Genomic DNA, 13,543 nt, shown 5'->3' on the forward strand with positions numbered 1-13,543 from the left:
TGCCCCCCTGCCCCGTGACATAGAATTCTTATTCAAAAAGTGAACTCCTATTCACATGGAGGAAGCCTAAAAGGCCATTAACTTGGTCTAAACAAGCTTCCAAAGAAAATGGCATCCATGAAATAGAAAAATAAAAGAACAAAAGGACAGTTGAAATAGTGAGGAAGAAATCACTAAGAAATTGTTTAATAATATGAAAAGATATGAAAAAAAAGCAAATAAAGTTTCAAAACATGTACTAGAGAACTGAAGTGCACAAATATGTCACAATATATATTTATATACTGTATATGAGGCCCCTAGAACCATAAGAAATGCAAAAAATTCACTGTTAACTCATTCTCGAATTGCCTCCCCCCCTCGCCCTCCCCCCGTGGGGCATGTGCCCCATGTTGGGAACCACTGGAGTAGGGGCTCCAGGGTTACATTATTAGATGACTTATGAGAGACTGGAAAAACCTACTAGAAACACACGTGACCATTAGGCAAGGGATACCTTTTTCTATTTGTGGACATACTGTTTTGTGGCTGCTATTTTTGAAAAGTATCAGTTAAATTTGATGCTTTGAGAGGTGAATTCCTATGTTTGAAAACCTATTAAAGAATTATAAAAGGGGATGTTTCAACATGAGAGCATACATATGTATTTTTAACAGGTTTTTAAAAGCAGCTGTAGGGATTTTACTTTCAAATGAGAAGTCGTTTCCGGTCTCAGCCTGTCCGCTGAGATGAGTGAATACAAATACTGCGACCTAAGGCCTCAGGCTCACTCACCCCACTGAATTCTGGAATTGAAGTCAGCAACGCACACTGCATCCAGCTCCTTACCTCTGAAAAGGTCGCACAAGGGTCAGATGGAAAAGCCTTCTGAAAGGTGACGCCTACCTCTGTGAGGAAGAGAAATGTGTTTCCATAAGAATAGAGAGCCAAGAATTACCTGGAACACCTTTGAACATCCTGCGGACGGTGGCGACTTTCCTCATCCGCGGCTGGCGCTCAGTCCCTAAGTGTCAGTCGCTGTTCCGTTGGTTTCAGAATGCTGTCCATGCAGAGGCTGGTGAATGTCCAGGGGAGGTGACCAAAAGCCACTCCTAAAAGCAGTTTTAGGAAACCAGTCATTTTCTTACAATAGGTTCTAGGGATACAGTTTCACTCAAAAATAAAACTTTTCAGCACCATGAAAAAGGCTAACATGAAAAAATATACATACGGACATGGGCCCATAATCTTAGTGTAATGCTAAGGTTCTTTCTTATTGTAAATTTAAGGACTAAAAGGACTTTACTCATATTTCTCTTGAACCTCACATAATGATGAGGAAACAAAAGTCGTACAAGGTTGGCTAGCCCCCTTGACTGGACTTGGTTAGTAGAAAGACCAGCATGTACTCCAGTCCAGCTCACTGTTCTGTCTTCCCCACCACAAGCCGTCCTTAAAGCGTTGTCTGCCTCCACCCAGCCCCCCACTAGCTGGCAGCTCTCCATGTGAACATCTTTATGCCTCTCTCAAACGGTTGTTCTGAGAGCAGGTGATTAACAACAAGAAGCCCACACGAAAGCTCTGGGTCTTCGGGTTGAACATTGCTAGGAAGTATTCACACCTTCCATCAGGTCTTGGCAGTGTTACTGTAATGCTTTCATCCTTAGGTTTGTCCCATTCATTTGAAATGAAGTATATATTTCAATTACCAACAAAATCATGACAACATAGACGTCTGTCAATTAAGTGGGCTTACCAACTCAGTTTGCTAAGACACTCTGGGAGCTAGGAGACTGGGTCCCTGTACAAGCAGCAGAGGAAATGTGCCCTCCTTCCTATCGTGCGCAGCCAGACATGCCGAGCAGGCTCGCAAAGGCAAGATTAACCTTGGCCTTCTGGCCTGTTGCCTTTCGCCAGGGAAATGAAGAACACCGAGAGAACAATTGCAATACAAGGTGGAGAAATAAACACCTATTGATTTTTTTTTTAAGTGGTTGAATGAAAAGAAAGTCCCTGATAGGGTAGAGTTTGGCCCAGGAAGAGATCAGTAGCTCCCTAATATTTCAGTTTAAATATTGTTCCCACACAGATACTGGTACTTTTTAGATCCATGCATATTCTGTTTTTTAAACTTTTAGATTTATGTAAAAAAGAATTTTTGAGACACAGTTACTAAACAGAGCTAGAGCTTATCATGATCATTGGGGTGAAGACTATGACCCCCCAGCCAAGTTGCAAAGGATTCCGCTTTGGAATTTACCAACTGCTTTTTTTGTTTATTTTCCTAACAGGTGAAAAACGCAGCTGCCAATGTACTCAGGGAAACATGGCTAATTTACAAAAATACAAAGCTAGTAAAAAAGATAGATCATGCAAAAGTAAGAAAACATCAACGAAAATTCTTGCAAGCTATTCATCAGTAAGTACCATTCTTCATTTTCCTCCTGCTTTTGTATCTCTAGGTTTTAATTCTAGCACTTGGTTATTCTTCTCTCATGAGGGAGGAAAAAAAGAAAACGTCGTCAGGCTTGTTCCCAGAGGACGGTATTTGGCACTTTAATAATTTCATAAATGAAATCGTGAGCAAAGCTGTCGGTTCTTGTATGATTAGGAATCATTTATTATTGGGAGAATAGCCATTTAATATATATAGTAATTGAATGTCTTCTCAGTTTCTTTAGAAGCAATAATTTCAGTTAAAATTGTGTTTCTTAATTTAACATTCATATAGTTTGCTCTATAGTTTGCTCTAACATGTTTAGTTTGTATCTACTGCAAAATCTTGAAAAAAAGTAACATTTTATTGTCTGGATATTTTTTAATACTCTGACTAGCATCTTTATATGAAGGTAGTACTATAGTTGATTCACTACTTGAATTTTTAAATGAGTTTTTAATCAGGACTTGGGGGTTTTTCTCTGTGCTACGTGTTCATTGTAGATTTTATAGTTCCTATGGACCCTGTGCTCTTTTATCATTGTCCTGGCTTTATTCAGGCCACCAGAGTTCAAGTCTTTCATGCCATTTCATTGATACATTATATCACTATCACAGACGTTAAAGTACAGATTTATATCTAGTGAGCTTCAGTGATAATCTGAAAGCACCAGGTCTTTCTCCCCCAGGCTGGCGGCATCCTTACCGTAAGTACATTCACGTGGGTGTCCATTATGATGCTCTACAGACTTGCTCTTAATGCCATTTCCAAATGGGGAAGAGCAGACATGGTCACATTTGTGGGTCAGCAAAGTGGCTGTCCTCGTGCAACCTCCCGGGGTAATCATAGAAAGGTGGGGAAGTACTAGGTCTCTTGACTAGTCAGTGAAATGTCTTCGAGAGCTAACTAGCACAGCAGAGGAGAAAACTCTGAGGCTGGAGTTTTCATTTTCTATATTTAGATAATTTGTATGTCTTATATTTCACTAACATTCTGTGAGAAATCACTAAGCATTCCTATTACCTGTCCAACGAACTCCCCCTTTTAACTAAGTATCACTGAAAATGTGGAATATGTCTATAATTATGGTCATATATGGACTATAGAGAAATTGCAGCTTTCTTAACGAAAAGAGAATTCACGTACTCTGAGACCTAAATTAGAGGGAGCCTGCACACGCAGTGGAGTAGCTGGCCCTGGGTGCTAGTCTCTCACGCTCTTTTCCTTGCTGCCACCAACACCAAAGGGACATCATTCCTCCTTTAAGCTCTGTGACTCGTCTAGATACAGACTATGCTATTTATCCAGGACAGCTAGGATTTTAAGATAATACTCCTCTAACATCTGGGAAAGAGTAAAAGGAAAGAGCAAGAGAGGAACACTGTATTTGATGTGGCTCCCGAGAGAGAGTTGCTCCCTGGAGCTCACAGCTGTCTGTGCCTGGGTCCCACCACCTAGGAGCACTTGCCTAGACATCTCCATTCCCTGAAGCTTGGAGCTAAGACAGTGGGTCCCTTGACAGATGCTGAGCCGTCACCTCTGCTCTCATCAGGCCTTTCATCCTTTCTGAGGACAAGCTTCTTCCCCAAGGGTCACCTGACACAACTCTCCCACACCCCAACCATGTAACACAGTAACCCCAACATTCACACAAGGGGCACTCATGCTATTCTGTGGAGAAATCATTCTCTGCACTTTTAATTTTCCAAGACTAACACATACTAAAATATATTGAGTATATTAAAAAGAAAACTCACCTGTGTGGGAGTGAGATGACGTGGAAGTAGCGAGTTCAGTCACTGTACGCGTCCAGCAGCCACACATCCCCTTTCCTCCAGGACTGTATTTGTGTCCCTTTCTGTCATTGTGACCTACTAAATGTATAATTAAATGTGATTTGCCTTTGACGCCTTGGATAAATTTTCATATTCTTTTTTAAATGCTTTTTTTGTAACATAATTCTGTAGCCATGTGTAAGTGGTGGGTATTTATGTTGTCACAGAGCTCTTAAGTCTGAATATATTCGCACTCAAAAATTTGGGAGACAATTTAAGGGTGTTCACTATACAATCTTTTCAACTTTGCTATAGGTTTGAAATTTTTCATAATCAAATGTCAGGAAAATTATCTTTCAGTAAACAAGTTTAAAAACTGTCCCTGAGCTGTTGGTGCACTGACCTGATCATAAGGGTTTCGTGGCTCCTTCAGCATGCTTCTTTTAGATAGACAAATAGAGGAGAAAAACATGTGTTATTCCTCTCCTTCTTGCAGACATTTCTTATTCTGTTTCTTCTGTAGCAGTGTATACTCCTAAAGCAGATGAATTTCAAGCAACTCAAAAATGTTCTGAATTGTTTTATAAATTAGTCTTTGGGTGATTGGGTTTCCTTTGAGGTGGGAGGGACCTTGTACTTTGTGAAAAAGTACACCTGAGAATTTATGTGGGCTGGGTTTGGCTAGTTTATTCTAATCATACATTAACTATCTTTCATTTTAAGTTAGTGAAATCACAAAGGAAAGCACATAGGGCTCGATTCCTAAGGGCAAGGCCTTTATTGCCCACTGTTCATACCCAGTGAGACTGTCAGGCTTGTGTGTCAGCACTGGGTGAAGTCAGACTTTGCTAGTTGAGGAAAAATTGACAAACTCATTGGGTAGAGCTCTCCTGGCCTCTCCTATTCTCTGATTTGTCCTGAGAGCTTTGTCAATAGCTCTCTCTCTCCCCTTCTGCCAGCCCCCCCTCTCTTTCAAATCTTTCTCTTTTCCAAGCTTCATAGCCTTTCTCCCCGACACGTGCCCTCTCTAGTCTCGGATGGAAGCCGAACTCTGTAGGCTGTGTCCTCTTCTCAGTAACATATCTTGTCTTTGTGGATGGTTACTCAGTGCCACGAAGCAATCTGTGTCTATAACAATTCACCCTTTTTCTGGCAGCAGCTTTAACTTAAAAGTTTATCATTCTTCTATCTCACCTCTATCGACCCATCAATTAGTATAACTTGTCTCAGAGCCAAGAAATTCAACAAACAATTTTTATAACATATCGAGTGTTGCATTACCTACCTTTCAGAAAGCCAGGCTTCTAAACAGCCCCAACTCAGAAAAGATACACCCTTCAAAAAAAAACAAAAAACACACACACACCACATCATTATAATCCTATTGTTTAGAATATTATCCTTTTAACCCTTAAACATTTTTGCATTCATATTAGGCAAAAATGTTTCCTTAAACATTCTATCTCAAAGAGGCCAAGATGTCATGATACAAGTTCTTCCTTCTGAACTCTAGTTCTGGAGGAAACTATGGGCTTTTGGGTGGGGAAAGAATAGCAGCAATGAAGAGGGATGATAATATATTGAATAGTGTTTCTCTTTGATCAATATGCCAAAATCCTACAGAATCTTAACAGGATCTTCCAGCCAATGAATCGAGCCCCTTGTGCACCACTGAACACCACACTGTGTTATTTTGTTCCAGAGTATTTCACAGTTTCTTTTCTTTTGTTTTGTCTTTTTATTTCAACAAAATGAAAATAGAGCTCGGAAGTAAGTTGTGTGAGCCGCTCCGTCAACATTTGCAGAATTCTCTACCGGCTGCATGCACCCAAGCGGATCCTTTATTTGTGAATTTTAGTAGTCTGATTGCTGCTATGGAAATGTGATCCAAAATCATGATATTTTCCTGTGATAAGTGAAGTTCACAAGGAAGAAATCAACATATGTTTCTTATTCTTTTGGGGGAAGAAAAATGTAAAATACACATCTGCGTGTTACCTTTTATTCCGGCAGCTGCAGCTTCAGTAGGCTTTTTCTACCAGTTCTACACCACAGGCAGTCTAAGCAGCAACAAAGCGAGACGCTTTAAGTTCAGGGAGCAGCGAAAGGAATTCCAATCAAATAGGGCTACTCTAGGTCAGCTTTCCAGATGAGTAGAAAATAAAATGGGCAAAATTCTACTGTCAGAAACATAATCTAGGAACCCAGGAGAAGAAAATTAGGCTCCATTGATTGGAACATGATATACTCACCTCAGCCAAGGAACCAGCTCTGGACCCTCCTTCAGACTTGCTGAGTCCAGAACTTTCTCTGCATTTATAAGTTGCTGGAGGTTTCTGGTCTGGTGCCCCCAAACTTCAGGCATTCATGTACCAACTATACTATTACTTAAATTTGAAAAGAAAGCTTGATATAAATCCCTGTCATAAATGGATAAGAAATATATCCTTCTCAGCAAAGAGAGGTAAAAGCAATATCAATTGACAGTTGAAACACTGGTAATGAATTCCACCCACAGGCTGTTATCTGTAGAAACTCTCTGAGCTGAGAGCCTGCTCTCTGTTTCCTTTTTTTTTAAAAGAAGATAGCATGTATTAGAAGATAAAAACAGTATAGGGCTGGCCTAAGACCTTTTTCTTATAATAATCAGGAATTAGAAGAGAATTAAAAGGAATTACTTTCTCTCCATCTGTTTTAGTATTGTCTAATGTCTTAGTCATCTAGAGTACCTCTTGGTATAAATCCAGCACCTTGGAAACATTATAATAACCTAGCCCACTTTATTTCATGCATGAAGAAATTGATGGTCACTTTAGGGCCAGGGAAAGGGTGGAATCCATGTCTGACATTGTGGTTCTCTCTGCTACATTTCTCTATAGTAAGTCACACATATTTAAAGTTTGTGTGTGTTTTTTTAAAGGGGGGGATTGTTTTTGTTTTTTGACTTGTTTTTTAAGAGGCAGACATCAAGACTTGAAACCCTTGTAAATACTTAAGGAAACATTTCTCAACACTATATTAAATTTAAATCTATGTTTGTGAAACTCTTTTAGACTAGGACATATTCCATCTCTATAATAGCATTGAAAAGGAGCCGTTCTTATAAACACAGTCGCAATGACAAGTTATAACCTTAAACTGTTTTAGATTGCTAAAGAGCATGATGTAGGCAGGTGTCAGTTAAATTCTTCCTGGCAGAAGGAACTATATCTTCACTGTAGAGCAGATTTGGTGACATATTGGATATCCTAGTTTCAGAACAAAATCACTGAGCATCGGGAACATTTGTTACAAAAAATCTCCCTGGCAGTACAATCTTGCCCTGTGAATATTTTTTTCTTCTTTGTAATTACCTTTAATTTAATTTGGGAAATAATAAAAAGTATTCTCTCCAGTTTTACCACTACACTTTGTAAAATTATTTATCAGCAAAGTAAAAAGGTTAACATAGATATATATATATTTTTTATTAAGTAGTTCAGAGAGACCTGCTTCTCTTTTGGAGCAAGGCTTTGAATTGTTGGCTTAAAGAACAAAATGGCACTTTTTAGTTGGAAAATCTTAATTTCTTGGTACCATAGTAAAGACTGAATTAAGTATTTGTTAAAATATTACAATAAATGAATTAAGGAATAGTTCTCATTCAGAAAGATTTTTTTATAACAGTGACTTTTTAACTATCAGATATATGCAATGGTATTTAAAAGTATCTAAAAGTAACTTTATAAGTAACGATCCCATCTGTCAGATACTTTAATTGTCCTCTGACTTTTATGTACAATAAAAAGGGAAATTCTCCCAAGGAAATGGTCTGGCTTCTCTTCAAGTTCAATGGCAGTTTAAGATAAAAGTCAGGTGAAGAATAAGAGAATTATGTGTTTTGAGTTGTCTTGCTGCTGGTTGAATAAAAGTTGTATTTTTTGCTAATAAGAATCTCACTTATCACTGTGTCTCATCAGGTTCAAACACCTAACCCAATCCATTTCAGACTAAACAGGGCTAACACCTGTATCTAGTCACATAGGCATAGGAAGGTGCTCACTACTCTAAGTGATGCAATTCCAGTTGCTTTGCATATTTCTTCCTATGTCTATTTGTCACGATACTGGGGCTTTAATGAATGTTTTGGCTTTTCTCATATGGTTAATTCCTTATGAGCCTTTCTTAATTCAATGTTAACTACCTGGTGAACAGTTGTCCTATGGACACCTCATCCCTTACTCTCTCTCCTTTCCTTTTTGCGGTGTTGGGGAAGCATGCTTCTCATTGTAGCAGATACATAACCAGTTTTGACTTTACCCCAAATATTTAAGGCATTATCCATGCAGTTATTGCCCTTGTCAATTTTGTGCATGCTTTTTGGAAGGCATATGATAGCCATAGAAAGAAAGAAACATTTCTGACTTCAGATTCTGTCTTTTAGATTAAGAAGTGTAAAAATGGAGCAGAGGAAACTGAATGACCAAGCAAATACCTTGGTGGACCTGGCAAAGGTAAGCTGGGGTCTCAGCCCTCATGATTGCATCTGCTGGAATTAACCACGGCACAATAATTAATAATGCTGACACAGGGGGCCACCCTAAATTTATTTAACAAGTCAGCCAACCAACTGCCCCAAAATGATGGTCCAACTTAGAAGAATTTTTTTTTAAACTCTTACTTAATATGTTCTTTTCCTGCCTGTATACATTATTCAACTGCATTCTAAAAGCTTTTCTACTTGCAGTGATTTGGACCAACATTAAGAAACATAAGTGGAATAGGAGACAATACCTTGGGAATTCTTATTTGTAGTTCAGTCTCATCCCTATGAGAACAAAACTACATCTTGGTTTTAACTATGAGGCTTTGTAGGACTCAACAATAAACACTTTTTAATGTATTTTAAGCAAGATCAGAAGAATGTACATTTAAATTAAAATACCAGAAATTACATCTTAGCATGAAAGTTGTCTTTCAAAAAAAAGGTATCACTTTTGTATAACTTATGGTTCGTTCTCCATTTCATAATTTAAAAATTAATAGTTCCCAAATTCTTCTGACACATTTATAAGCTGTATCTGGTTGATTTTTGCTTGTTCTTCCAAGTAAACTCCACTTTTAAAATATGAATATTTGTCAACAATCACAACATTGCATTTTCTTGGACTAATTCTAAAGATGGGATTAGGATAGCATTTATGTGTGTTCAGCCTTTTAATACAAATGCTTTGAAAGAGGCAACTCTCAATTGGATCTGTACATTCAGTTGTTTGATAAATCAGCTGTGTCATTTGTAAAGCCTCAAGTATAATCTATAAAATCCACACATACTATTTCTGGTATCATGAAATAATACATCTAAAGTATATTCACTTTCATGTATATCAGTAACACATAAGATATAAATATTGAAGATGAATATTTGATACCTCAGAAATAGAATATAAGTGAAGTATTTAATGACTTAACTCTGGGAGAGTATATATCACGCATTTAAGCTGGGAAGCACACATATGAGGCTCAGAAACATCTGTGATTAGTATTTACACATGACATTTGCTCGGATACTTCATGAACAAAGATGAGGCAAGCTCTTTCATCGCTCCTATGTCAAATGATAAAAGAAATTAGGAATTAGGAATTTTTATGAAAAAAAGACCACTTGGAAATAATTTATATGTTATATCATGATATATATATATATATATATCATTTTACTTACGATATAATATTCGTTATATATAGTAACTATATGATTTTACTTTAAAATTCTTTAAGACATATAAAGAATACTGTTCAATTCTTTGGTGCCATGCTTATTATTATGACTGCAGCACTGTCTATGCCACAAGGGTTCAATATTTTCTGGATGAATGGATATTGTTCAGTCTCAATACTACATAGAAAAAAAATAAAAAGTTAATGCGTTTTGTCTCCATTGCCCAACTCAAACTAGCTGTCTGTGTTCTGAATAGTAACTTCCTTATATAGTCAGTCCATTTATCATCATTAGGAGAACGTTCCACAGGCTGGTTCAGCAGGAAAAGAGCACACGTTGCAAAGGGAAATGAGGTAAAAGAAGGAAGGCTCAGAGAAAGGGGACTGTGACTTTGGGAAAACTTAATGGACCTAAGGCTTACAGCTCCAGTCTTCCCTTCCAGGCCACCCTCTCCCCTCTCTACCTCTATGTCAATCATCCCTGAGAGCCTCTGGGATACTTCTCGAAATATAACTGGGAGTCAGAGTCATGAACAGCCTCTGATCAAGACAATCAATTGCAAAATTCACTAGGATACCAAAAGCATCTTCCATTTCAAACCATTTAGCACCTGATTAAACCATAGCCAACAAGGTAGCCTGGTAACTTCAGTATCATCAACTTTTTATTATCTCATTGATTATCTGTAAAAATGCTCTTTAACCCGCAGAGAGCCCTAATTTGAAACATGGGACAGCAAAAGATATTAAGTTTTTTACAGCTTTAAGTTCCTAAATTACACAATCAAGTCAGTTTGTCTTAAACTTTGTTTTCCACCCATAGAATTTGTGCTACATCCTAATACTATCCATACTATTATTTGTTTTTCTAAAATCTCCTGTTTTTAAAAATTAACCTTGCCCTAATTACTGTTACACATTACAAAATGAGTGCAGTGCACTAACATTTGTATAATCATTAAACTATATATATAAATATTAAATCAAAACATGTTTGTCTATCTGTACACCAGAAATCATTGGACATACCACCTACAGTATTCTCAGGGGCTGGATCTAATTAATGCCTAAGATATTACAATTCTAAGTCCTGGCATCGAACACACACATACCCTGAAATTTTATTTGCAAGATACTAGTAAAGTGCCCAGTTAACTGACGCCCCGCCCCTGTTGCACTGATTGTCCCCAAAAGGAGACCAGCCCTCAAGCTCTGAGAATTGACCGTTTCTTCCAGGACCCGTGTAATTAAGACTTAGTTCTTTGTTTTTCTATTCCTCTCAATCCTGTTTTCCAGACCCAGAATATCATGTATGACATGATTTCCGACTTAAACGAAAGGAGTGAAGACTTCGAGAAGAGGATTGTTACCCTGGAAACGAAATTAGAGACTTTGATTGGTAGCATCCACGCCCTCCCCGGGCTCATCAGCCAGACCATCAGACAGCAGCAGAGAGACTTCATTGAGGCTCAGATGGAGAACTACGACAAGCATGTCGCCTACAATGCCGAGCGGTCCCGGTCCTCGTCCAGGAGGCGGCGGTCCTCCTCCACAGCGCCACCAACTTCATCAGAGAGTAGCTAGAAGAGAATCAGTTAACCACAAACTAAGACTTTTTGCCATCATATGGTCAATATTTTAGCTTTTATTGTAAAGCCCCTATGGTTCTAATCAGTGTTATCCGGGTTCTGATGTCAGAATCCTGGGAACCTGAACACTAAGTTTTAGGCCAAATGAGTGAAAACTCTTTTTTTTTTCCTTTCTTTCAGATGCACAGGGAATGCACCTATTATTGCTATATAGATTGTTCCTCCTGTAATTTCACTAACTTTTTATTCATGCACTTCAAACAAACTTTACTACTACATTATATGATATATAATAAAAAAAAAGTTAATTTCTGCACATACTGGTTTGGTCAATTGACATTTCTGAAGATTCCCGTCTCTCCTTATTTTCAGGTAAAATGACTGATTATCACCTGATACATGTTGATAATTTTGATTTCCAGAAGTTTGGCAGGTTGGGAAAAAACTTTCAATTATTATATTTACTAGGGTGTTCCATCATTATGAAATATTATAGTCACATCATTTGACCCAGCCCAGTTTACTATTTGAGTTTATAGCCTCAGTTCTAATTTGGTTTCCAAATTATGTGGAAAATGAGGTGGTTCTATCAAAACGTAAAAGTAGGACGTATAGATGTTTTAAATAATTATTTCATTCCAAGCTTAAAAAAAATTAACTCGAAGAAATTATCAGGGTACACCATTGTCTGTGAACTGATATTGCAAAATTTAGGTCTAAATTAGTTGTCATCTCTTTCCATATATTCATTTATCATTTGGGTTGGGATTATACACATGCATTTGCATACTTCCTAATAACTTAATAAACATAATTTTTAACATGGTATATATCACCTAAGAAATGGTCCCCATTTAATCTGTATTTCCTTACTTGGTACAAGGAAGTAAATGGCATCTGGTAAATTTAAGGAGCTTCATTACACTTGTTTCATGAGTGGTTAAGGTTGGTTTCTGTAAAAGAGAACTGGGTAGTTACTGCTGCAAACACATCTCTTTTCCATTGGTTTTAGAACAACCATCCTTGAAATGATAGCAGCATGGAATTCCCTCACATGGTGGTACTTGCAGAGTCTGCAGAAAGAACTGACCTGAGTTGGTAGGGATAACACATAAAAACAAGGTTTCACTTAGCCAGCTGCTGGGTTGCCCTAAAACTAAAAATGACCCCTTTATTGTCAGAGAATTTCTGCTTTGCCATCCTCCCCTTTATTTTACACCATATCTTTGGGGTCTACCTTACAACATTGCAAGTTGCTTAGGATACCAAGTACTTTTCTTCTGTAACACAAAACTACAATGATATATTTCATCATCTTCCATAGTTCAATGAGTAAAGTCACTTTCATAGCTAGTTCTCCATAATCAATGCAAAATCTAACATTTCCATTCAAGATCAAGGATATAAAACGATGATTCCTTTCGATTGAGAATAACTTATTATTATTACCCATCCAAAGCGGCTGAAAATAAAGCTCATTTACACTTCTTCTATATGTCTATGTAGGATGAGGACAAAGTTTGGAATGTCCTTTAATGACTGAAAGAAAGCCAGAGCACGCTTATAGCAATATACTGCTGAGTTAAATCAATTTCAAAATCCTGCATTATCAGGATTTCTACTTCATGAGTGAAACTAAAGTTTCCTTTATGTATTCTGGGTTGCATACAAAAATATATCAAGTATTTGGTGTAAACATTGGATATAAGAAAGAAAAATTTTGAAAGATAATTTGTTCTTGCAACTGATGCAGTTAATTCTTGTGTATATTCTACCTCTATTGTGACTAAAAGGCAAAGTAGCAGATAATTAAGTCTAATTATCATTTTACTGATGAATTAGCACTACCATCCCAAACTACTAGAAGACTAAGGAGAAAATAGTATTTTCTTCTGTTGAAGGAAAGAGGAGAGTTTTAATTTCCATGTCATTATCTTGTGTTTATTCTCTTCTTCCAAATTAGCAGCAATTCATGTAAGATGTCATTCTTTTGTCTTCTAAATTGATCTTACTTTTCCTGTTCCTCTATGCAAAGTACATGAAGACTAGTAGAGATGCAAAAA

The 13,543-nt window shown here is 37.4% G+C and overlaps 1 protein-coding gene and 1 long non-coding RNA gene across 3 annotated transcripts in view; one reads left to right on the top strand and one right to left on the bottom strand.

The window, feature by feature from the left end:
- Positions 1 to 11,796, top strand: part of KCNN2 (potassium calcium-activated channel subfamily N member 2) — a 362,515-nt gene extending 350,719 nt beyond the window's left edge. The window contains exons 9-12 of one of the 2 annotated variants that reach the window (XM_036310432.1): positions 2,271 to 2,398; positions 5,953 to 5,961; positions 8,615 to 8,684; positions 11,188 to 11,796. In XM_036310432.1, coding sequence (XP_036166325.1) covers positions 2,271 to 2,398; positions 5,953 to 5,961; positions 8,615 to 8,684; positions 11,188 to 11,475 — 495 coding nt within the window. In that variant the 3' untranslated portion in view covers positions 11,476 to 11,796. The remainder of the gene's footprint in view (positions 1 to 2,270; positions 2,399 to 5,952; positions 5,962 to 8,614; positions 8,685 to 11,187) is intronic. The other variant, XM_036310433.1, reaches the window with a different exon arrangement.
- LOC118656784 lies at positions 451 to 7,292 on the bottom strand. The gene is made up of 6 exons (XR_004967691.1): positions 6,444 to 7,292; positions 6,190 to 6,332; positions 5,477 to 5,526; positions 4,595 to 4,631; positions 4,174 to 4,290; positions 451 to 1,091 (listed from the first exon to the last, which is right to left on the bottom strand). It is a non-coding gene; the product is annotated as an uncharacterized LOC118656784 (long non-coding RNA).
- Positions 11,797 to 13,543: the final 1,747 nt, after the last annotated feature.

This window comes from Myotis myotis, unplaced genomic scaffold, assembly GCF_014108235.1.
Source record: "Myotis myotis isolate mMyoMyo1 unplaced genomic scaffold, mMyoMyo1.p scaffold_m19_p_5, whole genome shotgun sequence".
NCBI lineage: Eukaryota > Metazoa > Chordata > Mammalia > Chiroptera > Vespertilionidae > Myotis > Myotis myotis.